This window comes from Acinonyx jubatus, chromosome A2 (assembly GCF_027475565.1).
Source record: "Acinonyx jubatus isolate Ajub_Pintada_27869175 chromosome A2, VMU_Ajub_asm_v1.0, whole genome shotgun sequence".
Lineage (NCBI taxonomy): Eukaryota > Metazoa > Chordata > Mammalia > Carnivora > Felidae > Acinonyx > Acinonyx jubatus.
The window spans coordinates 148776766-148801210 of record NC_069383.1 but is presented as its reverse complement, the minus strand read 5'-3'; the positions used below and the strand labels follow the sequence as shown (position 1 = coordinate 148801210).

The window sequence follows — 24445 nt, the reverse complement described above, 5'->3', positions numbered from 1 at the left end:
ACCCAGCCTCAGAGCTACCCCAACTGAGTTCTCTCGTTTATTTAGTTGGAAGTCCACTGAACTCCCACGGAGCCTCATCTAGAGGACCGCAGCATGTGTCTGGGACAATGCCCTTGCTCACTTAGGCGAGGCCAGGGGCCGGGGCGAGACCTCCAGACCCGACGGCACTCGGACCAGCAAGGGCTACCTTGTCCTTTTCCCAGCGTCGCACAGTTTACAACGTGCCATCGCGTTGGTCTCCTCCTAACAATGTCGTGAGGCAGAAATTCTCACCTCCCTAAAGAAACAGAAGATCGGAGGGGAGATGGAGAGGAGAAGAGGCGTGGCAACGGGCTGTGGCGGGGAAGGCGAATGGAGGTCCGGAGCCCGAGCTGGATTTCGTTCCTGGCTCAGCCCTTGCCGGCCGGGGGCCGTGGGGCGGGCGCGCAGAGGACGCGAGAGCCCTCCAGCTCTCACACTGCGAGGGGCTGAGGCGCGGCGAGAGGGGCGCCGTGCGGGACCCCGGTCACCCAAGCCCGCTCCTTCAGCGGCCCCACCGCTACCCGCGCGCCCACCCCTTCGGCTGCTCTGCCGGAAGTCCCGCCTGCGCCCACCGCGGCCGCCCCCCATTGGGCCCGGCGCCGGGGTCTCGCCGCGGGTTGGCCGTCCGGCGGCGTGAGCCCTGGGAGGCCTCTGCGAGCCCCTGCTGGGGGACCCTCTGGAGACCCGCTCAGAAGCGGGGTTGCCGCGGGAGGCGGAGCGGGGAGCCCCGGCGCTACCGGCGGGACTTCCGCCACGGGACCCGGAAGGGGCCGCGCCGCCGCTGGTGGGAGTTGTAGTCCGGCCGTGGTTGGGGGGGCCCGCGGCTCATGCGCGGTGCACCGAGGCTTGTTTCACATCTGTAACAACAGGTGAATTGGGCTTTTTATTCTCCCCTTTCGTGTCCCCTTGAGGAGCTTGCCGTGGCCGGGGGTGGTCGGCGCGAGGAGGGGCCCGGGTCCGATCGCCGGCTTGGCGGAGAGTGGGGCGGAGAAGCGGGCGGGCCCGAGGAGCAGGCCGGGCATCCTAGGCCTGCCCGCGAAGCCGGCCCAGCCGAGCCGTGGGCAGCCAGGCCTCGGCCTGCCGTTGCCATGGAGCCTGGGCGGGGGCGGGGGCCAGGCCGGTCCGCCGGGGCGGGCCTGGTAGCCAGGGGCTCCGCGGGGACCGCGGGAGAGGCCGCTTCATTGGCGCAACGACGCCTCCGCCTCAGGGGATGCTCCGTTCCCCGAGGCAGGGCCTGGAGGAAGCCCCCGGAGTGCCCCGGGACCTTTGTCTGTACCCCGTGCCGCCTGGACCGTTCGTCCAAAGGGAGGCCTGGTGCATTCTGGTCCCCCTCGTTTGCCCCTTTTTGCACCCACCTTGTCACTGCGGGAGGCCAAGGGGTGAGGTGTTCTTTGTTTGCTGGTGGTGACTTGCCCCATTTCGCAGGGGAAGACCTAATGCATGTTGGGTCCTTTGTTTGCACTGAACTGGAGTCCCAGGGGTCCTCAGAACCCCCAAGCCCCGAGTATGGCGTCAGCATGCTGTCTAGCTAGTCCTCGGGTAGCAACATTGGTCACCGTAATTGTGATGTTGCAAGGCAGAGATTGTCCCACTTTGCAACCCCAGTCCACAGGGGCTTGCCGTACACTGTGGCAGGTGGACTGCAGATGGCCAGGTGCAGACTCTCAAACTGTTTTTGGTTGCAACTTACTGGCCACAGGGAAAGGAGACATTGATGGTTTCCCTTGGTGTTTCTTTGAAGGCAATAAAGCCACTGTCATTGTGGGTCTTGACTACATCTTACAATTAAATCTTGGAGTTTTGGAGTTTCCAGGAGGGAGGCCTCTTTTCTTGATGGAGTTTGTGGGAGTGCTCTTTATTTGTATAACTGTTTAAGATGCGGGAAACACATCCTTCACTGTATTTTTTATCTGTGTTAGGTTGTCCCTTTGCCTCCAAAAGATGTTTATTCTCCCAAGCATTTTACTTATGTAGCCATGGTCCAAAGTTTATCAGTTGGACCTTTCTTTCCCTTTCAACCTTTGTGTCACTATAAAATATTATTTCCAAGAATGAACCATGGGACATCTAGGCAACAGCATAATATCATGGAAATAATAAAAATATTGCAGTATTAAGCGTGTGAAGCTTTGGAGTCCAGTACCCAACTGCAGGTTTCCATTTTGCCCTGAGGCAGCTATGGGATCTTGGGCAAGTTGTGTGACTTTCTCTGGGAAAATCTGCCTCTATTTCCTTCTCTGGGAAAGATCATTTCTGCCTCCCTAGGTAGTTGCATAGATTAACTGCTATAAAATCTATGGAAGTACTTTGTGAACTATAAAAATGATATTCAATGTCTAGTTGTTATTTTCTTCATCTGGAAGAGCTTGATTTACCTTAGATAGGGTGTGTTAGAGTCAATATAGGATTAAAACTCAAAACTGAAGCAGGTTGGGGTCCCTGGGTGGCTCAATCAGTTAAACGTCCGACTTCAGCTCAGGTCATGATCTTGCGGTTCGTGAGTTCAAGCCCCGTGTCGGGCTCTGTGCTGACAGCTCGGAGCCTGGAGCCTCTTCAGATTCTGTGTCTCCCTCTCTCTGCCCCTCTGTTCATGCTCTCGCTCTCTCTTTCAAAGAATAAATAAACATTAAAAAATTAAAAAAAAAAACTGAAGCAGGTTTTGCTCTGGGCTCAGAGAAAATATTTTCAGGACTACAAACCCCTCTTTACCATGACATCTCTTTCTTGGTATCTTTGCAGGTGCTGGTGTAGGGTAGCTCACGATTTGATGTGTCGTGAGTGGGTCATGGCAGGTCCTGAAGTGAGACACCAGTGTGTCCAGTATGTGTTTCACGCTATTAACAAAATGTGTCCTTGTTGTTAGAGTTAGTAATGAAGTTCATTGGTCTGCAGCAACTTTATTTTCCCTGTGGGTCCCATCACTCTAGTGACCCAGGCTTCTATTTTCTAGGAGGAGGCCCAGCCTCGTGATGAGGAATAGCAAGGAGAGAATTCAGCTCCAGTTCAAAAGCCTACAAAATCTGAGACTGTCACTGCTCTTGTAAGGTAAGTTGATTTAGCCATGCACACATAGCAGTGGTGGATCTCATGCTCAGCCACACTGTAAAGCAAAGGCATGCATTAAATCCACTTGTGACTATCTTGGAAGACATTAGTTAGTCGTTATGGAATCTTTCTGTCCTTGAATCATCCCACAATGACTCTACCTGGAATTAAGCAGTGTTTCATTATGCAAGAAATCTTGACATAACATTATTTTACTTATCTCTGAATTATTTAACAGAAACTCTGCATCATAAAAGTTTCCAATATAATTATATTTCAAGGAACACAGCTTTTTTTTTTTTTTTTAAATCTCTATGAAATGTTCTAGAGCTCAGTAAAATATCTCTGAAACATCCTATCTTGAATATCATATGTATTTTTTAGGCCAATACAGGTAAAGATAGTATTATGTGAGCCTTGGAGAGGGTCAGGGACTTTTTAAAAGCAAAACTAAGAGTCTGTTTACAAGCAAATTGATTTACTCTTTCTTCGCAAGAAAGTATTGTCTCAATAATCATTTACATGTTTTGGATTTTTATAGTACTCAGGTTTTCTTTAAGATTAGAATCTCAAATTACACCCTTTTTCTTTTAATTTGGGTAGAAGGAGTCTATAGAATGTAACTTCTTAAAATGAATTGTGTCCTTGTTGATATTGTATTGAAGTTTCCTCTCTGAGCTACCATATCCTATCGGCTGAAATTTCCGGCATCCCTGGGGGAGAGGAGGCCATCAGGGCAGACCTGCTATGGACCTGAAAGATTCGGCCCCAGGTCAGCCCTCCACCCCTATCCCCCACAATTTGAGAATGAGATGGGAAGGCAGTCAGGAGCAGAAGTGTAGGCCCCATTAGACTCCTTGCAATATTGGACATTATCTTGATTTGATAAAACAGTGTGTAGATTTTTTTTTAATTTTTTAAAATGTTTATTCATTTTTGAGAGAGAGACAGACACAGAGCACAAGTGGGAGAGGGCAGAGAGAGTGGGAGATACAGAATCCAAAGCAGGCTCCATGCTCTGAGCTGTCAGCACAGAGTTCATTGTGGGGCTTGAACCCATGAACCGTGAGATCATGACCTGAGCTGAAGTCAGATACTTAACTGACTGAGCCACCCAGGAGCCTTGTGTAGATATTTTTAAACTAAGGCCACATAAGGTTATGCACCAGTCCAGGAGTACTACATTATTAAGAACATCTATAAGTGAGTTTGAGTATTTTTTAAACAAAATCAATAAACTGGAGGTGTTATTTATTTGTATGCGTGTATGATTTAAGTCTCTAGGTGTACTCTTCAGTTAAATGATCAAAATGCACCAAAAGTTTTGCTCAAGAGTTGAACTTCAACTTCGTATTTGTTATCTCATAGACTCTACCGTGAAGAAAAGCTTTGTACCTTGAATCACGGTAGTTACTCTTGATATTGCTGTCCGGTCCCACCCCTAGGGGCTTGACCTAGTTGTGTGAAAGCCCAGTAAACCAGTTTGTCTATAAGGCACTCGTTAGTCCCATTTGCTGATACCACATGAGGAAAGGGGTCCATGTAGAATTTCCTTTCTTCCCAGAAGTCCCAGGAAAGCTGCAAGTACTGTGATGAAGTGGAAATATGTCTCTCAGGATAAAATACCACTTGTTCTGTTTAGCAGGGTTCAGGGAGTTTAGGACAGAAAAACGAAGAAAGCTCTTAATGAGTAAGAAACAAAGACATGTAATTACTCTAGAGTGGAGATGGTCCTTCCATCCTTAAGAGTGGGAGCAGCAGTTGGGACTCATCAGTGAAGAGCTTCATTTTTCTCACCTTCTGGAAAGTGCTCTCTGTGTTATTGAAGTCTTCTCTGTGGGATCCTCGACCAAGAATAGTAACCATTGCCTCTCTGCCCTCCTTCTTAGGATTCCAGCTTTCCCTCCTGGCCAGAAATGTTCAGCCTGGACTCATTCAGAAAAGGTAAGAATGTAGCTGTGCTGGTGACCTCATGCTCTTCCTCCCTGTGACGGGCAGCTGTGAGGGCTATGAAGATCCCTCACCAGTGTGTAGTCCTTAGACCCCTTTTTTGTATGACTTTCCAAAGTCCTTTCTCTGCCTTCCTCTTGCACGGGGCTTATAACCTGTGTCTGAGTCCTTGTCAGAGTACCTGTGTTCATTTGCCGCCCCTCCCCCTGAATATCCTCTCAGACACACTCACTGCTTTTTGAAATCCCGTCTCTTTTTCTAAGCCAGCGTTTTACACCATTTCCTCTGTGAACCATTCTTGATTCTGTCAACCAAATGCAACCTCTCCTCTGTCTGATTTCCTCAGCACCAGATCTGTATTTTCTTGTGCTTAGTCTATTCTGAATTAATCTTTGCATCCGTAGATTAGAAGCTCCCTGTAGCCAGGGCCTGTTGGGCTCCTTCATCGTCCGTTGTACCTGGCACAGCATTGTGCACAGGATAGGTATCAATAAATGCTGGTGGAAGTGGATTGAGTCATTTTTATATTAGTGGTTGTAGAAGCTGGCAAGTTTTGGAATCAGTGCTCTCCAGCAGATTGGGTAAAAGGGTTGCATAAGCAGTGTCAGGACTGAGCCATGGCTGGGCCGAAGGGTAGCATTCATTCCTGCTTTCAGGAAGTGCTGTAGCTGGTGAAGTCTTCAAGGGCCATACCCCAGGGAGCTTTGCATATCTTAGGAGCATGACTTTTCTTCTTTAAGGGAACAGTGAGTAAAAGTCCTTCGCCTCTATGGAAGCTGACCACCAGGCACCTGTCTAGTATATTTTACAAATCAATGAACACCATACAGGCCTTCCATAACTGCTGATTAAAAAGGTCCTCCCCATTGTGTCTCCTCTCCCACTTATGTTCCTACAGGCCTGGAAAACCTTGCCATAGTGCTGCCTGTTGAATGGGGTCAGAAGGAGGGATGGATATACCGGAGCTCAGAGCAGCCTCTTCTTGCCTCCCTGTTTGTTTTTAGCCACCTTGTCTGTTTTCATATTGCATGAAAAAATTCATTGCATGAAAAAGTCATCTTGGTTTTGCTGGTTAACTATCTGAAAAGGGAAACATTGGGTTTGAGATTAGTGTGCACAGCACATTTTGAGCTGAAAATTAAGTACACTCAATTGCCTTGTGTTTACTGGTTAATCAGTGGGCTTCGTGTTCCACCCACTTGTGAAAGTTGGATGCAAATAAGTTCTCTTATGGTGAGAGTGCCTGAATGGACAGCACTGATTTTGTAAAGAGGTAGGAGCCCCATGAAATCATAATCCTCCTTTTTTCTGCATTACTTAACTCCCCCATGATAGGGAGATGGTGAGAGTGAGAGAGTTTGGGGGCAAAATTCCTGTATAGCATTTGTGATTTTTCTTTCTAGGCTGGGGATTGATTTGTTCAAGAGGCTTTTCATCAGGGGTGACACGGTTAGCATTCAGTTTCATGGGAGACAACAGCCTCACTGAGCAAAAGTTCTGGAGCCAGATGCCTGGTTCATGTCACACTTCTACACCGTTGGTGGCCAAGGCTGGAGGCAGGTGTTTGAGCCTCTATGCCTCCATTTCCTCACGATGTAAGTGGGTTGGATCATAGTACCTGCCTTGTCGGGTTGTTTTAAGGATCAGATGAGTTAATACGTGTAAAGAGCTTAGAACAGGGCCTGACACCTGGTAAGTTCACAAGCCATGGTACTAAGTAGCTTCAGGATGTAATAATCAGACATAGTCTGATTTAGGACCTTACTTTCCACACAGGTAAGTGTTATATTCTTAACAACAACCATTTTATGCTTGAAGGTCTCAGGGTAAACCATTAATCAGAAAGTTTACTGCCTTGAATATTTTCCTTCAGGCAAACGTACCTTTTCTTTTCTGACTATAAGGCTGACTGCTCTTTCCTGTCTTCTGAAGGCTGGTATCACTTGTGGTTTGCACCATAACCTTGACAACTGGTCATGTGTGGCCTTGTGGCATTTTTCTTGTTGTGTAGGACTGTTCTTTATCTCTCACGGAGTTTTTATGTTTCTTTGCTCCTCATGATGAGATTATTAGCTCCATAAGGTGTCACGAATCTTGAAGGGAAACGTCACATAGTGGAAAGCTTGGGTCAGACCGGCTGGGGTTCGAATCTGGTCCCCACTCACACTAGCAAGGTGGAAACTCCCTGATCCTGTTTCTCAGCCTCTATCTTCAGAGGTATAATGAAGATTAGGGATAATATAAGAAAAGCACTTGGGTGTGATCTGTCCCTAGCCCTCAGTCTTGAGTTGGCAGGCCCTTGATACATGTGAATAGATTGATCTATTTGAGGTGCAGCTCTGTAGCCGGTGTTTTTTGTTTGTTTGTTTAATTTTTATTTAATTTTTTCTATGTTTATTTTTGAGAGAGAGACAGAGAGACAGTGTGTGAGTGGGGGAGGGGCAGAGAAAGAAGGAGACACAGAATCCGAAGCAGGCTCGAGGCTCTGAGCTGTCAGCACAGAGTCTGACACGGGGCTCAAGCTCACACACCATGAGATCATGACCTGAGCTGAAGTCGGATACTTAACTGAGGGAACCACCAGGCGTCCCTGTAGCCGGTGTTTTGCAGGAGAGTGACAGCCTGGCCTCAGCATGCGGTGTGCTGTGTGGCTGCACGATTGATCACCTATGTACGAGACGCTAGAGCGGAGACAGCTATGTGTCAATGATGTTTTCTTGTACTCGGGAGCTTACAGTCTCAGTGGGATAGGTCATTTGATGGATCCGAAGGCAGTAGCCATAGCAGTTCCCTGCAGCACTGTGGACAGTGGCCCCCTGGGTCTGTGGTTACCGTCTTTTCTCTTATGTAATTCAACAGAGCTGCCAATGCCTCCCAACTAGTGTGCGTGTGTGCCTGGTAAGTGGCCTGTTACTGTCTTTGCCAACATCCCAACACAAGTTTCTTGTCTGTCAGCAGTAATGCCATCAGAATCAGGCCTCAAAGAACAAGCTGAGTCTTTTACAGGCGGCACAAACCTTTGAAAAACACTAGATCAACAGCAAGAATGTGCAATTTTCCTCCAGCTCCACAGTCAGAAGAGGGCCCAGTGATGTTGTAGGATTATAACACCCCCCCATTACTGAAAATGCTTAATGAAACAAATAATCATCAAATCATTTATTCTTTTTGTTTGTTTGTTTTCAATCCAGCCTCCCTGGATATGAATGAGAATCCTGCTCAAACAGGACTGGAGAGGTTGAGCTGGTCATTTTCCACCTTAGTTTCAAGATAAACCTTGATCCTAGATACTTTGTTCCAGAATACCCTACAGGCATTTCTGCTGTAACCCTGGGTGTGTGTTTTCTGCAAAATCACGCACCTCTGATACTATAAGAGGGCTTGTGGGAAAGACAGAGTTGAGGCAATAATACAGCTGCAAGTTTATGGCCAGAGTGTGAAAGCAGCAGTCCCTGGCACCTGGGAAGATGCTTTGGACTGCCGAGGCAGGCAGCTCAACGTGATGCTAAAAATGTGCAAAGTGCATTCTAACGGGAAGAGCTGGCAGATGCTGAGGCCGTGCAGGTGGCAGTGGAGCTGTGAGCCCGTGGGGCTGCCACTAAGGAGTGTGTGCAGGTGGCAGTGTGGGGGAGGAGGACCTCAGTGCAGGTACTTGCTTTTCCCTCCAACATTTTATTATGGAAATTTTCAAAACTACTGAAATGTTGAAGTCATTGTATAGTGAACACCCATCTGTCCATCACCTCGATTCCCTATAGGCACTCCATTTTAATTTTTAAAAAATACAGTTGGAAGGGTCTTTTGTTTTCCTGCTCTAGATTATAATTCTACCTCTGCTATTTCAGTCCCCTTGCCTTAGGAAACTCAACATTCGAACCAAGTGTTCTCCTGTTTTACTGTTATCATTCCCCTATGTACCAACTGTGTACAAGCCAATTTGCATTATGGAAATGGGTATCACGGTAGCAGAATAGACTGCTGCTTAAGCATGTAGTGTGTGTGGCTGTCTCTCTCTGCTCCTCTCCTGCTCCATTTAGTGTACTGAAATTAGTGGGGCAAAGAAAGCAGAGAACTCATGCACCCTTTCCCCCAGACCCAGTGATTCTCTGGTGTTGTCACCATGTAGGTGATGTTAAACACATGGAGCCTTACTTACCCATACATGCCCACCTTCCCACGGGACAGTGATGTTCATGTATATCAAAGTTTTGGAACTTAAAAATGTGCTTTGTAGGCCACTGACCTACAAGTAGTATTTAATCTGCAAATGAATGAAAGTGTTTGGAGTGGCAAGTCATTAACTTTTAGAAAGAGGGAGAAGACTGGTAAGTGTGGGTCTGGTCTTGGCTTTCAGGGAGGACCCCAGCAGTCATTTGGTCCTTCTCTTGCCCATTTCTTAGAGGGAAAGAATAATTTGAGATCTGGTAGCTAACGTGGTCATCTGGGAACCCACAGCAGATACAGGGAGAGCTACCGTAAGTGGATGACAGATATGGGGATTTACACGGTACCATGATTTTTCAGTTTTTACTTGTTTTCCTGTCTCATCCTCATAATTCAAGACTATAGAGGATGATGTGGGATGGGTATTGAAATCACATAAGGTGGCTTTGCAAACAGGGAGAGTTGAGGGCTCTTTTGAGAGTCAGGAAGGGATCTCTACAAAGCTATACTATATCACATCCATATAAAACAATTGCCTTCCTTCTGTGTGGAATTGGTGGCACTGTTTCTCAGAACCTGTGACTGGCTCAACAAACCGTCCAGCAGCCCTGCTGCCCAGAGCTCCTTATAGATGCTCTGGAGTGAGCGTTCAGGGGTCTGTAACTGGGAGGGGTGAGAACATGTCACCCTGATGCCCTCTCTCTTTCCCCAGATCGGGCCCAGCACAGGCAGCGTCAGTGCAAACTTCCCCCACCCCGCCTTCCACCCATGTGTGTCAACCCTGCCCCTGGAGGGACCATCTCTCGAGGTAAGGGAGGAGCCTTGCCTCCAGCATCAACTTGGTCCAGGGTCTGTGGGGAGGTGGGTGGTAGTGGGAGCCCAGGTATCAGGGTCATGGTCCTCTGGAGACCAAGTGAGAAGTGGGGCTAGTGGAGCTGTTGGAACCCTCAGGGGAGAGATCATTTGGAGAGGTCTGGGTTATTTCATGATCCTTGGCCACGTGGCTTAGACCCTATGGTCTCATCAGGCCTCCTTGTGTGACCAGGCATAAAGCCTAGGCTCAGTCTGGGTGTTCAGCACTCGTGTGGAGAATCTGCAGGGCTTGGATCTTCTAGGCAGTCCCTGGCTAAGGTGGTTTAGAAAGGGCAGGGTGCTTGTAGCAGGGCCAGAACAGAAAGCCCTAGCCAGGCCCAGTGTCCTCCATCTTGGAGGCTTTGGGGATGCCTGGAAGATCCCCTTCTATCACCCCCCATTCCTCAAAGCACTTTACTGACATTAAAATGTTTTTTTTAGTCTGTGTGGCAGGGTAGGCTCTCCCTTTGATTGGGGAGAATGTCAGAGCACCCAGACAGGTGATAACTCACCTCAGGTTCCACTGGAACCCAGGGATGGGCCAGGAATAGGACCCAGGGAAGCATCTCTGCCTGTGAGCGTCTCCTCTCTTCCCTCAGACTTAGCTCTTTTCCAGGTCTGCTAAGACCAGTGCTCTTGGTGGCTTCTTGCTTGTCCTGACAGCTGCCCCTCTCTGCCCCATTGGCTGCCTGTTCACACCCCTACCCCAGCTGCCTAGTGGAAGAACGCTAATTTAGATCACAGAGTCTTTGCCTCATGTGGAGACAGCATTCCACTTTAGATTCTGTCTGTAAAGTGCTTTGAAGGTCAGGAGCTCAGGAAGGGTCGGGGAACACAGGGCACCTCAGTTTGCACAGCACATGCTGCTGCCCTATTCCCATGCAGTTTCCACATGTGATGCCCTCCTGTTGCAGTGGCCCTGACTCCACACAGCAGCATAGAAATAAATATTTCCAGCACCCTTGGCCATTTGACTTAGATATTAGAGAAATGCCACCCCCCTACCATTACCAAAACAAGAGTTGATTGCCCTTTTTTTTTTCTTTCTTAAAATGCCCTGTAACTCGAAAAGGCTGAACGTTAACATTTCCAACATGGCAGGTGAGTGGCTTTGAGAGTGTCAGATGTGCTGTGGCTAAGCTTAAAGATGGTTAGGTGGGATGAACCAGGCCGCATGACTAGGCAGTGCCTCCTTGAGCACATGCAGAGAAGGCTGCTGTGCTTGGTGGGGGTGGGGAAAGGGAGGCAGCTGCTCCTGGTAGGGGACAGTCCCTGCACTGTCTTCCCTGGAGGAGCACAGACCCCCTGAGCCCGATTGTCTCCTCACAGCTGCGCCTCCAGAAGGCATCTGTGGGTGTATGTATCTTTGCCTCCCTTCTCTCTCTCTCTCTCTCTCTCTCTGTTTCTTTCCCTCTCTCCCTAAAAAAGTTTCTTGCCTCCATTTCTTCATCCCAGAGGCAACAGACCTCTTAGTCCACCCCTGACTGTTGGACCTTTCTGCCATGTTTCTGATTCCCTGGAGGCCTCACTGGTGCCTCTGCCTTTAAGAAGGAAGTGTGTGGCAGAAATGGTCTCTCTGGTGTTCAGATAGGAAAACAGCACTCAGAAATGGTGGCCACTTGAATAGGTTTGGTCCCATCAGGGTCAAATTTGGAATTGGAAAAAGCTATCACCTCCTTTCGCGGTCTACCCCCACTCTGCTGCCAACCTCTTACCAAGGCCTCTTTCGTAAAGGGGGAAGAATTTAAGAGCCTCTTCTGCCAGTCTTTCCCACCTACCCGGCTGTGAGACATAGAGCACTGGAAAGTAACAAGGGATAACACCCCTTCTGGCAGGATCCTGGGGCCACAGGACTAGTCCTTCCTGTTCATTCCCTCATTCAAATGTGTCCCCTCTTCTTGGTGCGATAGATTTACCTTGAGGGACCCTGTGTGGCTTTACATATATGGACAGAAAAGCTGTGAGGATGGGTAGTGTGGTCAGGGTGGCCACCTGGCTCCTGTATCTACCTTTGCCTTTCTTGTTGCCAGCCAAGGGGACCATTTCTTGCCATTTTGATCATCCACAAAATCTGTGGTTGAGTCCATTGACCAAATGTTGGCTGAGACGCTCCTTCTCACTTTCTCTCCAGAAGTTCTCCGGTCTGCCCGAAGTCTGGACTATCTTGGGCTTCCTCTTTTTTTTTTTTTTTTTTTTTAATGTTTATTTTTGAGAGAGAGAGAGACAGAGCATGAGCTGGGGAGGGGCAGAGAGAGAGGGAGACACAGAATCCGAAGCAGGCTCCAGGCTCTGTGCTGTCAGCACAGAGCCCAACGCGGGGCTCGAACCCACAGACAGTGAGATCACGACCTGAGCTGAAGTCAGACGCTTAACTGACTGAGCCACCGAGGTGCCCCTTGGGCTTCCCCGTAATTGCTTTTTCCTGGGGCTTCTGAAGTTTAGGGTCCTAAAACATCCTCCTGTGTATTCAGCAGATCCTTTACACTTTAATTCCACACTGCCAGATGTTGTTTAGCATATTTAGTACCAGATGTCATGCTTGATTCAGAAATGAACAGCGAGATCCCTGAGCCAGTGAAACGTCTTTTTTCAAAAGTTTCTTCCTTTTCACAGGCAAAGGAGTCACTCCCCAAAGAATGGAGAGTGGAGGAGAAGTCTTTAATTTTGGTGGAAAGCAAGAGGGCATACCTGAGCCCTTCTAACTTTCTTCAAGATTCTCTAAGGCAGGAGTCGGCAAACTTTCTTTAAGGGTTGGAAAACACATATTCGAGGCTTTGTGGGTCATATGGTTTGTCTTGCAGCTCCTCAACTCGGCTGTTATAATGCAAAAGCAGTGATAGATAATACATAAACAAATGAGCATGGCTATGTTCCAATGAAACTTTATTTATAAAAATAGGCAGTGGGTGGATTTGATCTGCAGACTGTAGTTTTGCAGCCTCTGCTTTAGACCAAAGGGGAGAAGATCACAAAACCAGAAGGTTTTCAAGAGCTAGTATAAGGGTTACCCTCATTTTACAAAAGGCAGTGAGGTTTGTGGAAGTGAAATATTTGCTCTAGGTGATACCAGCTATTAGAGCCCAGATGCAGTAAGTGAAATAGAAAAGGGGGACAAGGTCCCTGAGGACCAACTAGTTGGTTGGTATCACGTGATGCTTTTTTTAAACATAAAATTTCAAACATCTGTTTGAAATATGTTTTTTGAAATAGATAAAATAGTATAGTAACACCCCCCTGGCCCACCCATGCACTTATCACCCTGGTTGAACAGGGTGTCTCTCCCTCCACTTTGGCCCCTTTGGGAGCAGATCCAAGAAATCATAGCATTCTCACCTCAGCCTAAGTGGCTGTCAGAGTGCTATACTGAGGGCCTGCTGAATGAAGCACCATGATGGGCCCAGGGCCTGCTTTCAGGTGTGTGGGGGGGGAGGGGGCGGGGGGGGGGTGGCTTCCAGTAATGTTTTCACAAGCTCTCCAGGAGTCATCAGAGTCAGATCTAGAATTATAAAACAAACAAACCAACCAACCAACCCAGCCCTCCAGCTTATCCCCAGCTGCACTGCCAACCTCTAACGAAGCCCCTCCCTGTCACTGTCACTGCCCCAACATGCAGATTCTGTGTCATTCCTAGCCAAGCCAAATCTCTGTTCCTCAGTGCCATACGAGGCAGAAGGGGAACGAGCCTGGCTAGAACCCAGGCATTGTAGTTTGGAAACAGAATTCCATTTGGCTTTCAAACAAGTAAAAAAACAGCAGCCTCAGACTCGCACTGCTGGACCATCTCAGTTCTTGGCCACGTTTTCCAAGTCTGGTATTTTTCACTTTGACTCCAGCCCTGGGATTAAAACTGGTTTTATGTTCAAGCGGTCTTGCCTGTCCTGGATGCGGATTCTCCATCAGGGTTACTTTGTAAGCCATTAAATGAGATGGGGGTGCCCTGGTTTCGCAGTTATCCTCACTCTTAGGTCTGGAGTGCAAGCCAGTTTGTCAGGGCACGTGAGAGGTATTTATGAGCAGTGGGCGGGACCTAGAAGGAACTTGGGAGTTCATCTCCTTGGATGGACGTTGAGCTAAGGCCTGAACTTTTCCCAAAAAGCCCCCTTACGTCTCTCTGCCCCCGATTCAGACAACGAGCCTGTGCGTTTGCGTTTGCCGGGAGAGTGAATTCACCTGGGTGCCAGCGGTCCCAGGCTGCCCACGAGGTGATGAGCCCGTGGGGCGCGGGAGGCTCCGGCTGAGTGGGCGGGGAGCGCGGGCTCCGAGAACGCCTCCGCCGGCCCCCACCGCCGGTCCTCCCGGCCGCCAGGGGGCGTTCGGGTCGCTGCTCCCACCCTCCCGCCCCATCCCTGCAGGGCTCCGCGCCCGCGGGGGCCGGCGGGAGAGCGATGGCGGCCGCCAGGAGGTTCATGGCGCTGGCTGCCGGCGTCGCTCCGCGCCTGCGACCGCCGGGTCCCCGCGCCGCCGGGCGACAGGGACGCTCACGCGGCCTGTCGTCAGGCTGCGCCCGCCCCGATCACACGAAGGAGGCCGCCGAGGCCGAGGCAGGGGTGGCCCCCAGCGGGCCCGGGGAAGGCGACGGAAGCATGGTGAACGGTGAGGGCGGGGGCGGTCGGGCCGCGACGCCCTTGGCTCCCGGGGCTTGCAGAGCTGGGGGCGCGGGCCGGGGCCCCTCTCCGCTAGGGGCCGAGACCGCCGGCCGTCGGCGGGCCGCAGTGCTGCTGTTGTAAAGCTCAGTGTGGCACAGGCCCAAACGGACCCCCGGCGGGGAGGTTCGGGGATTGGAGCGCCTGCACCTGGCAAGAATAGGTGAGAGGCGCGGTACCTCGAGGGCGCGGGGAAAAACAGGAGAACGTCCGTCTCTCGCCCGAATGGGTGGTCAAGGGTTGGAACATCGAGGGTAAGCACACGCTCACCAGTGTGAGAAAGAACCCAAAATACACTTGGTACTTGAGGACCTGAGGTAGAGACCGAACGATTCCCATCGCTGTGTCTCCTGAATAGCCCAGGAATGAGACTGGTGAGAGCATCCCTGCCTAGCAGCGATGGATAGAGAGAGCCAGCCTCCTCCGGCCCTGTAGAGCTGGAGGGGGCACCAGTGCGCATCTGTTGTGCCTGGGGGTCTGGCGGGCCTCTTAACTTTGGGTCCCTCTGTGGGAACCCCTTTGAGCCTATTTAAATAGCGGTCTGAACGCTTGAATCTCAGTTGCTTTATAAGTTCTTTAGAGGGATGCAGGGTCAGGCAGAATTCTCCCTCATGGCCAGTTGTCACAGTCATCTGCTGCAAGGAAACAGTCTCAGCTCAGGAATAGAATTACGTCAGAACTCCTGGAGGAGCTTTGTCAAAATACGGTGGCTTCCCCAACATCACCACCATTCCTAAGTGTCTGATGAGGATCAGGGTGGCCACTTGCTCTGAAAACTGTCCCTAGGTGATTTATGACTGATGCATGCAGGTGCACATGAACAAAGTTTCTTTTGGGGGCTGGTTTAAAGCTGAATATAACACCAGAGACTGTGGGTGGAGAACGAGAAGGCTTCCTGTCACCTCTGCCAGTCTCTGACCCTGCATCTCTCGAAGGGCCACTTTGGTGCTTTGGGGCCCTTACTTCTGATTTTAGCCACTCCCAGCTAAGCCTGGTGTCTGGCACAAGCTGCTTCTAGTTGGACATCTCACCCATTTGCGCTCTGGGATTGATCCAAAGTACAAGTGAAAAACAAGCGAGGTACTTCTCATGATGCCTGCTGCATCCTGACTCCACTTGACTCCAGTGAACTTGGGGGAGGAATAGCTTATGTAGAGGTCTTGGTTGTGGAGACCTCTGATCAATATCCCTACACATAATCTGGCTCTTAGAGGCCTTTCGCAGGGTGCCGAGGTACAGTTGAGGGCTGGGGCCTGGTGTTCAGACTTTGTGTGTCTTTTGTTTTAGGAGGGGCCTCGCATTGTCTTATCTCCAGTTTGTGTGTGTGGTGGATTTTTGTTTCGTTTTTTGTTCGGTACCTTCTTTGAGACATCAGACGAGGGGGATGTGTTGCCACCTAGGCTTCTGTAGCTGATATGTTAAATCAGGAGCTTGTGGGGAAGAGGATGCTGGCTGGTTCTCCTCTGTGGTGTGTGGCTCACTGGTCTTTCTTCTGGAAACGGTTGTGCAAGTGGGTCTGGTCACGCACTGTCCCTGAAAACCATGAAGCTGTTCCTCCTTCTCCAAGATGCTCCCGGGTGGTTTGGGGTCACAAGCCAACATCCTCAGTATCCAGCCCAGGGTTGTCCTGATACGTACCCCATGGGTTTTTTAAAAGAAAAAAAACTATAATGCTTTTGTTCTTATTTTCTTAGCTTCTAGGGACCTATTAAAAGAGTTCCCACAGCCCAAAAACCTTCTCAACAGTGTAATTGGAAGAGCCCTCGGCATCTCACATGCAAAAGACAAATTGGTCTACGTGCACACGAATGGACCGAAGAAAAAGGTAACTCACTGGTGGTTGGGAGACGTGTTGGTCTGACTCTCAGGAAGGAGGCTGGCTGCCGTCTTCTCCCTCAGGTTTCTTTGTCAAGGAGGCCATAGAGTGGGTTTTGCAAATTGTACATGGTCAGCAGAGAATCTCAAAGCAAAGCTAGGTTTGAAAAAGAGCCTGGTTTAGAGAAGGGGGAACTCAGGGCAGGTGAGGCGAGGAGTCTGTTCTCATCTTGTGTGTGTCAGGCCTCTGTACTGATCCCTGGTTTTGGTCCCCTGTTGACTAACTGGGACTGCAGAGGGTTAGAGTTGATAAAAATTCCTGTTCCTAGAGTCTTGTAGGTCCTGGGACCCACAGAAGCATGCAGGCAAACCATTCTGAATGAAGATTTTTAACAATAAAGATGGGTCCCACCTTGCTCTCTGGCTAGAACATGGCACTTTGAAGAAGCCAAACATCTTGAGGTGGGATGAACGGCTTGAGGACGGGAAGGTTAGAGCCTCACGGGGTTTAGCCATGGGTGTGGGGTGCTGCCTGCACTCGGCTCTGCTGCCCGCAGGCCCACAGCTGTGCCGTTCGCACTCCGTGTGATTTACAGTAGCTCTGCAGTCTGGAAAGGCGACCATCCTCATTCTCTCTTCTCTTTCCCAGAAAGTCACCCTCCACATAAAGTGGCCCAAGAGCGTGGAGGTAGAAGGCTATGGCAGCAAGAAGATCGACGCTGAGCGACAGGCTGCGGCCGCGGCCTGCCAGCTGTTCAAGGTGACCCTTCCCTAGCAAAAGCCAGGCAGACCTCCATCCACCCTGGGAAATTCCTTGCCCCTGGCTCTGATGGTCTTTCTGGTGCCACGTGCATGTAGGTGGAAGCTGACAGTGTTCACTCACTCACCCGTCCTTCCCACCTTGTGGTTCTTTCCTTGCTACGCAGCCAGCAAGGGAATATTTGCTGGTTTGGTTTGTTTTTTTTGCCTCTGTGGTTACCTACCTCCTGTGGTTTCAGAAAACACCGGAGAACTCTTTATGAAAAATACTCCCTTTGTACAGCACCAGAGCTATACTTTGCGTTATTTCGTGTGTGTTTTCGCTGCACCCACACAATTCTCTCTTACTTGTAATGGAAGCATGGTTGTTGCTACCCTCACTTCCTGGTGGTCGGGCATGGGCCGCTTTTAGGTTCTCGGTTACCTGGTATTTAACTAGACTTTCAGTGTTGCCTGCCAGCCTTTCTGTCCATCCCTACTTGGATTCCTCTGTGGCTGCACCAACCATTGCTCTTCCTTAGGCTCCTCAGTCTTCATTTCTGCTCCAGTGAGGACAAAGCTGTAGGATGCATATTCCTTCAGATTCTCTCCCACTGAATCCCTAGGCCTTTGCCATCCCTCCTTCCTTCCTGCATCTGAGGAGGAAAGGCCCTCTTCCCAGCCTTGGCCCCCCACACCACCCTTCTCTTTTCTCTATCCCCTTTCTGTGTCTTCTCCATCCCCTCTCCCGTCCTTTCATTTAATTTTCGGATCCTTCCTCTTGAGTCTTTTCAGTGGGCTTCACGCATACTTCAGTGTCCTGATCCCTCCCGCCGGCCCTGCTCCCATGGTTTCCAGAAAGCACACAGCTTTCTGTGCCCATGGCTTGCATTTTTTCCACTGCATTGTTGTGGCCCTTGTCCTGTTTGCTGGTTGCCTTTTCCCCATAGCGCGTGACAAATAGCAGTGGTCACCAGGCGATTGTTGATGGACTGGAACAGTGCTCTGCCAGGCCAGCCTTTCACAGTTCTCGCTTTGCTTGAATGTTTCGGGCATAGCTTCCTCAGCCCCTGGATTACTTCTCCCTCTCCTCCTCTCTGGGTCACTACAGGCTCCTCTTCCTTTCCTACCCTCTGTGAACATTTCTTCTTTCTCTGTCCCTTCTTCCTGGGGGAAAGCTTGTCTCTTAGAGGTTCAGCCAGCCTCATTGCCAAATTTCTCAGGCACCTCCATCTCTCCAAGCAGCTCTACCTCCAGGAATCTCTCCTGCGGGGAGGGTGATTTTGACTGCCGTGGACATTTGGGAATGTGTGGAGACATTTTTGGTGGCCACAACCGGAGGAGTGCTACTGGCATGAAGCCGGGGATGCACAGCATGGCCCCCACAACAGAATTACCTGGCCCCAGATGTCAGTAATGCTGAGGGTGAGAAATCCTTCTCTGGATGTTGAAGGCAGCCTATATGCAGCAAGTCATGGTCACGTTTCTCTCCTCACAGCCCTTTCTCTGTTCCCGATCTACGCTCAGCTCATAGCCTCTTTTTTGCATATACGTTTGTTGAATTGTGGTAAGTTACACAAAATATAAAATGTACTGTCTGGACTGTTTTTTAGTGAACACTCTGGTAGTATTAAACCTCATGCAGCCAATCTCCAGAACTTTGTCGCCTTGTAAAACTGAAACTCCATACTCATTGAACAATAAACGCCTGTTCCTTGCCCCCTCAGCCCCTGTCAGCCACCATTCTACTGCCTGTTTCTGTGAATGTGACTCCATCAGAGACTTCATATCCTCACACCAGTGGAATCGTACGGTATTTGTCTCTGTGACTGGCTTGTCGTAGTTCGCATAGTGAGCTCAAGGCCCGTCCGTGCAGCCTGTGTCAGAATCCCCTCCTGTTTAAGGCTGCATAATACTCCATCGGAGGGATATACCAGACTCTGTGTATTCATTTATCCATCAAAGGGCCTCTCTGGTTGTTTCCACCTTTCGGTTATTGTGAATAATGCTTCTGTGAACATGAGTGTCCAAATAATCTCTTCGGGACGTGGCTTTCAGTTGCTGGATCGTACGGTGGTATGGTAATATGGTATGTGTGTAGCATGTAGCATGGCATGCTGTGTAGTATGGTAGTCCAGGTGGAGGAAGTGCCATACTGTCTTCACGGTAGCCGTAACATGTCACATTCCCACCAGCGGCGCACGAGGACTCCAGTCTCTCCTCATCTTTACCAGCACTGTCTGTTGTTTTCCCTAATGGGTGCAAGGTGGTATCTCATGGTTTTGGTTTGCATTTCCCTAATGAGTACTGATGTTAATCACCTTTTCTCTCTGTCTCTCTCTTTTTTTTTTTTTAAGGTAAATTCTTAAATTTGTGTTAACCGCACACTGTTTTCCCAGTGTGTAAAATATCATATAGGTTAGCTAAAAAGGACAGAATGCAGCAAAAGGCAGTGTTTGTTTTTCCATCTCCAGTTGTTGTCCCTGTCAGAAGAGCGGTATGTCGGCTCTTCACAGCTGCCATAAGCATATTCTCTCACCGTATCCTTTGTATGTCTTCCCCTTGAGAAATGCACAGCTACAAATTATAGGGAGCTGCACTTGGGCCAGGTGGGGCCTCCTTCTGAGAAGTTACTGGGGGAAGGGAAGGGACTGCTTTCATACACTCTTTTTGACCGGATGAAGTTAAAAATGTTGCAAATGCCCTAGAGCAATATGAAACCACGCTGACGAGGAGTTTGTGGAAAACTAAGTTCCACAGTCAAAAATACAGTGATTGCTTCTCTGGGGGAATTCTTCCCCCAAATGTACCTTGATCAGGAGGGAGCACATTTTGAGGATTTGTGCCTGTAGGTATCATTTTATGCCATGCTGCAGAGAGCTGTAGTTTTTGAGAATGCTTTGCTTGTGCTGTTGACCGTTTGTCTACCTTTTTTGGAGAAATGCCTGTTGAAGTTCTTTGCCTGTTGTTTAATCAGAGTGTTTTTGTTGTTATAGGAGTCCTTTATGTGCTCTGCGGCACCCAGCCTTTTCGTTCCCCAGTATCTATACTCACGTCCCTTGGCTCTTTCCTTCCCCCCCAAACCAGATCATCGAGCATTGCTCTTGTGCTTGGTGCCAGTTGCCAGCAACACAGAGGTGACAGTGTGTGCTTGTCAAGCGTGCAAGAAGCTTATCCAGACTTTGATTGGAATTCTGTTAACTGTGTTCATCTAGCTTCTCACTTTGTGGTTCCTTAGACCCTGGTCATCTGCATTTCTGTTCTGCCTCGTGGATTCTGTTTCTTGGGGGCAGGGACCAGGTTTCATCTCTTCTAATGGTGCTCAGGGTAACCAGCGTGTTGCTTCGTATGTGCTAGAGAGTCAGCATGTTTTATTTGGTACTCTGTCTAGAAAAGAATAAAGCTATATTTCAAAATAATGGGTTTTGCATGAATGGCTTTATAAGCATCCCAGGTTATTTCTAGAATACATTCTTAGCGTAGGATTCTTATGTCAGGGATAGATCTGTTTTCTGGTGTGGGCTCCATTTTCCCTAACTGCTATATTCACTGAAGCTTTTTGGATCACTTTGTGAATGCATCTGCTTCCCCATTCCCTGGGGGTTTTTTCTCCCTTCAGTTTTTTGTTTAATAGGTGTAAGAGCTTACTTTGTCTTTTTCATGCGTCAGAGCTAGACTTGTTTGTTTATCTTAAGGGGAGGGGGGTGCAGAGAGAGGGAGAGACAGAATCCCAAACAGGCTCGGCTCTGATAGCATAGAGTTTGACTCAAGGCTCGGATTCCCAAACCATGAGATTTTGATTTGACCTGAGCCAAAATCAAGTCATTGGATGCTGAATCAGCTAAGCCACTCAGGCACCCCTTCAGAGCTAGACTTTTTTTTTTTTTTTTAAGTGTATTTATTTATTTTGAGAGAACAAGTGGAGGATAGTCAGAGAGGGAGAGAGAGAATTTCAAGCAGGTTCTGCACTGTTGGCACAGAGCCTGGCATGGGGGCTCAAACACATGAACTATGAGATCATGACCTGAGCTGAAACCAAGAGTCAGACGCTTAACTGACTGAGCCACCCAGGCACCCTCAGTGCTGGACATGTTAAGGGCTCTCTTGATGTCGAGTCCTAGACCTGGGGCTGAAGCAGGCAGACAGGTACAAAGGGGCTTGGCTCCTGCATAGGGGACTTTTAGTGTAAGGGAGTAGGTTCTGGGCGGACTGAGGTGTGAGAATGGACCCTCACGACATGCCTTTTGCCCCCACCCCCCAGGGCTGGGGCCTGCTGGGTCCCCGAAACGAGCTGTTTGATGCAGCCAAGTATCGTGTGCTAGCCGATCGCTTTGGCTCTCCGGCTGACAGCTGGTGGCGCCCAGAACCCACCATGCCACCTACTTCCTGGCGGCAGCTGAATCCCGAGAGCATCCGGCCAGGGGGACCTGGGGGCCTGTCCCGCTCCTTGGGCCGGGAGGAAGAGGAGGATGAGGAGGAAGAGCTAGAAGAGGGGACCATTGATGTTACCGACTTCCTGTCCATGGCCCAGCAGGACTCCCACACCCCACTCAGGGACTCGAGGTAGAGCTGGACGTGGGGGATGCAGGGAAGCTGGCTGCGCCTTGACGTGGGGATGGGAGATGTTCCCTGGGAGCCTTCTCGGAGATGGGAGGGCCCCTGCTACACCTCAGCCTGTGAGTCCCATTGTTCATTGGTACATCTGCCGTTCCTGGGGAAAGCGGTCTTGTACGGCGTGGCTGGGCTCATGCAAAACGGCAGCGTGGACCCTCCGTCCAGCTCACACTTGGGTCCCTCCAAGTCCCAGCCACTACTCTGCCCCTGGGCCCCTGCCCCCTGTCCTCAATTATCCGTTTGGGGAAACTGAGGGAGCGTCAGTCATGCTGTGTTTCTGAGAGGATCACATGCTGAGTGAAGATGCTTGGCCTGCCGTCTTTTCCATGCCTCCTTGCTACCTGTTGCACCACTGCAGTGTCCTACCCCCGTGGGCCTCAGAGCCTGAGGGGAAATTGGCCTGGGAAGAGATAGAGCTTTTTCACCTAAACTTTTGGTCCTCCCAGGGGGGGTTCCTTTGAAATGACAGACGACGACAGTGCTATTAGGGCTCTGACCCAGTTTCCACTTCCCAAGAACCTTCTGGCCAAAGTGATTCAGATAGCAACATCGTCCTCCACAGCTAAGGTGAGTTGGGTATCCTGGAGTGTGTGGGGTGGGGAGCTGGCTTGGTTGTGTGTGCTTTTCCCCGGGGCCAGGTCGGAGGGAAGCTACAGGTATGTGTGATGGTGGAGGATACCTGTACCTTCAGCCCGTACCTAGGCCAGTCAGGGGTCTGGGGTTCTTGGCCTGTGAGGAGTGTGAAGCAGCCAGGACGGAATAGACATCGGTGTAGGAGCTCCAGGTGGGCTGGTGCCGCGGGAGCCGGAGACCCAAGCTTGGTCCAGGGTGCCTGGGAGGAGTGGGGTGTGTGTGGCGCTGTCTTGTCGAGGCATGAATTTCATCTCTGTGGCCGGGCTCAGGGCTTCAGTAAGCACAGCTTCTTTCCAGGGGTAAGGCCTTCACGCACCCCCAGGATGTGCCTGGTTCTGGCTCATGCCGACTGCTCACCCCACAGCTGCCACCCTCCCTGTTGTCTTCAAAGGTGCTGAGAGCACACTAGGCTAGGAGGGTGGGTGGCGGCATTGTCCAGAGGCTGTCTTCTTCTCTGAAACCATAGGATGGCCAGAGAAGCCAGCCCAGGCCTAGGGATCTGCAGCCCTAGAGGGGCTTCCTTCTGCCTGTACATTGGCCCATCTCGCGTGGCTGATGTTTGGCACCTGCTAAGATGGGGGTTAATTCCATGACTGGGTTCCTTGGCATTCTGAGGATGCATTCTCTGTCTTTTATAATCATCTCTCTTGCCTTCCGCGTAGAACCTCATGCAGTTTCATACCGTGGGCACCAAGACCAAGCTGTCTACCCTCACTCTGCTTTGGCCCTGTCCTATGACCTTTGTCGCCAAAGGGCGCCGCAAAGCGGAGGCTGAGAATAAGGCAGCAGCCCTGGCCTGCAAGAAACTGAAGGTGAGTTCAGGCGGGTCCGTGGTGTGAGGCATGGGAGATCTTAGAGCTCCCCTACCCTTGGCAAATTGGCCCAAGTCTCCAGGAAATGAAACCCACCACACTAGGCCTTTGAAAGCCTGAGCACAATAGCATCTGGTGTCCGAGCCTTGCTTCTCTGACCACATGACTGCTGTTTCTAGGAATCCCTCACTCTCTCAGAAGGTGCTTTGCCTGCGAGCTCAGCCTTTTTGGTGTTGTTGCCCAAAGCCAGGTGAAGCCGGGAGGGGACATGCCTGTTGCTGTGAACAGCAAAAAGCAGGAGGAATGGTGCTGTGCCGAGCGGCAGGCTTGGTGTCTAGAGAGATCTTAGTTATCTGGGCTTTGTGGGCGAAATGAGTAATAAGATGTTTATGTGGGATGGAGATTGGAGATTCATTTAACCCCAAGGTGTGCACAGTGGGGCCTCCAGTGGGCAGTTCCTTTGGAGAGGCCTCGGAGGCCAGCTGTGCCCAGCAGTGGGAGCCATCGCTACCGTGCCTGCTGGAGAAGTGGGGGGTCTGAACCCACATCAGTACAGGTTTAGGTTTTTTTGTTTTTGTTTTTAATTTTTAAAAAATGTTTATTTTTGAGAGAGACAGAGCATGAGTGGGGGAGGGGCAGAGAGAGCGGGAGACACAGAATCTGAAGCAGGCTCCAGGCTCTGAGCTGTCAGCACAGAGCCTGACGTGGGGCTTGAACTCCCAAACCGCGATATCATGACCTGAGCTGCATTTGGACGCTTAACCGACTGAGCCACCAGGTACCCCAGTACAGGTTTAGTTTGCAGAGGAAGAGAGCAAGGAGGGCCTGCTCTGCTCTGGTCAGATATACCGTTGGTGTGTGTTCGGCTCTGGGAACCCCGTTTTCGAACGAGAGCCCAGAGAATAGGAGAGGGAGAGATACAGATGCCTGTGGCTCAGGAGACCAAACCGGGGCTAATCGGTAGAACTTTGCAGAGGTCTGAATTTTAACTTGACAGACACAGGTACTGAGGATCAGGAGGCGCTCGGCATGGGACAGCCCTGTCTCGGAAAGGAGCCGGCTCCCGGTTGGCAGCGGTGCTCCCGCTGCTGGCCGCTTGTCAGAGGCCACAGGTAAACTCTCAGGCCTTTCCTGGAGTGAGGTGGCCGAGTTGGTCCA

The 24445-nt window shown here is 50.2% G+C and overlaps 1 protein-coding gene across 6 annotated transcripts in view; it reads left to right on the top strand.

The window, feature by feature from the left end:
• Positions 1–755: 755 nt before the first annotated feature.
• Positions 756–24445, top strand: part of DHX30 (DExH-box helicase 30) — a 29086-nt gene continuing 5396 nt past the window's right edge. Inside the window, exons 1-11 of one of the 6 annotated variants that reach the window (XM_027038605.2) lie at positions 756–890; positions 2972–3066; positions 3732–3838; positions 4956–5010; positions 9893–9988; positions 11105–11133; positions 16370–16500; positions 17140–17250; positions 21490–21791; positions 22289–22409; positions 23138–23287. In XM_027038605.2, coding sequence (XP_026894406.1) covers positions 3814–3838; positions 4956–5010; positions 9893–9988; positions 11105–11133; positions 16370–16500; positions 17140–17250; positions 21490–21791; positions 22289–22409; positions 23138–23287 — 1020 coding nt within the window. In that variant the 5' untranslated portion in view covers positions 756–890; positions 2972–3066; positions 3732–3813. Of the gene's footprint in view, positions 891–2971; positions 3067–3731; positions 3839–4955; positions 5011–9892; positions 9989–11104; positions 11134–13725; positions 14626–16369; positions 16501–16819; positions 16981–17139; positions 17251–21489; positions 21792–22288; positions 22410–23137; positions 23288–24445 lie in introns of those variants that run through there. The other 5 variants (XM_053219495.1, XM_027038608.2, XM_027038609.2 and 2 more) reach the window with 5 other exon arrangements.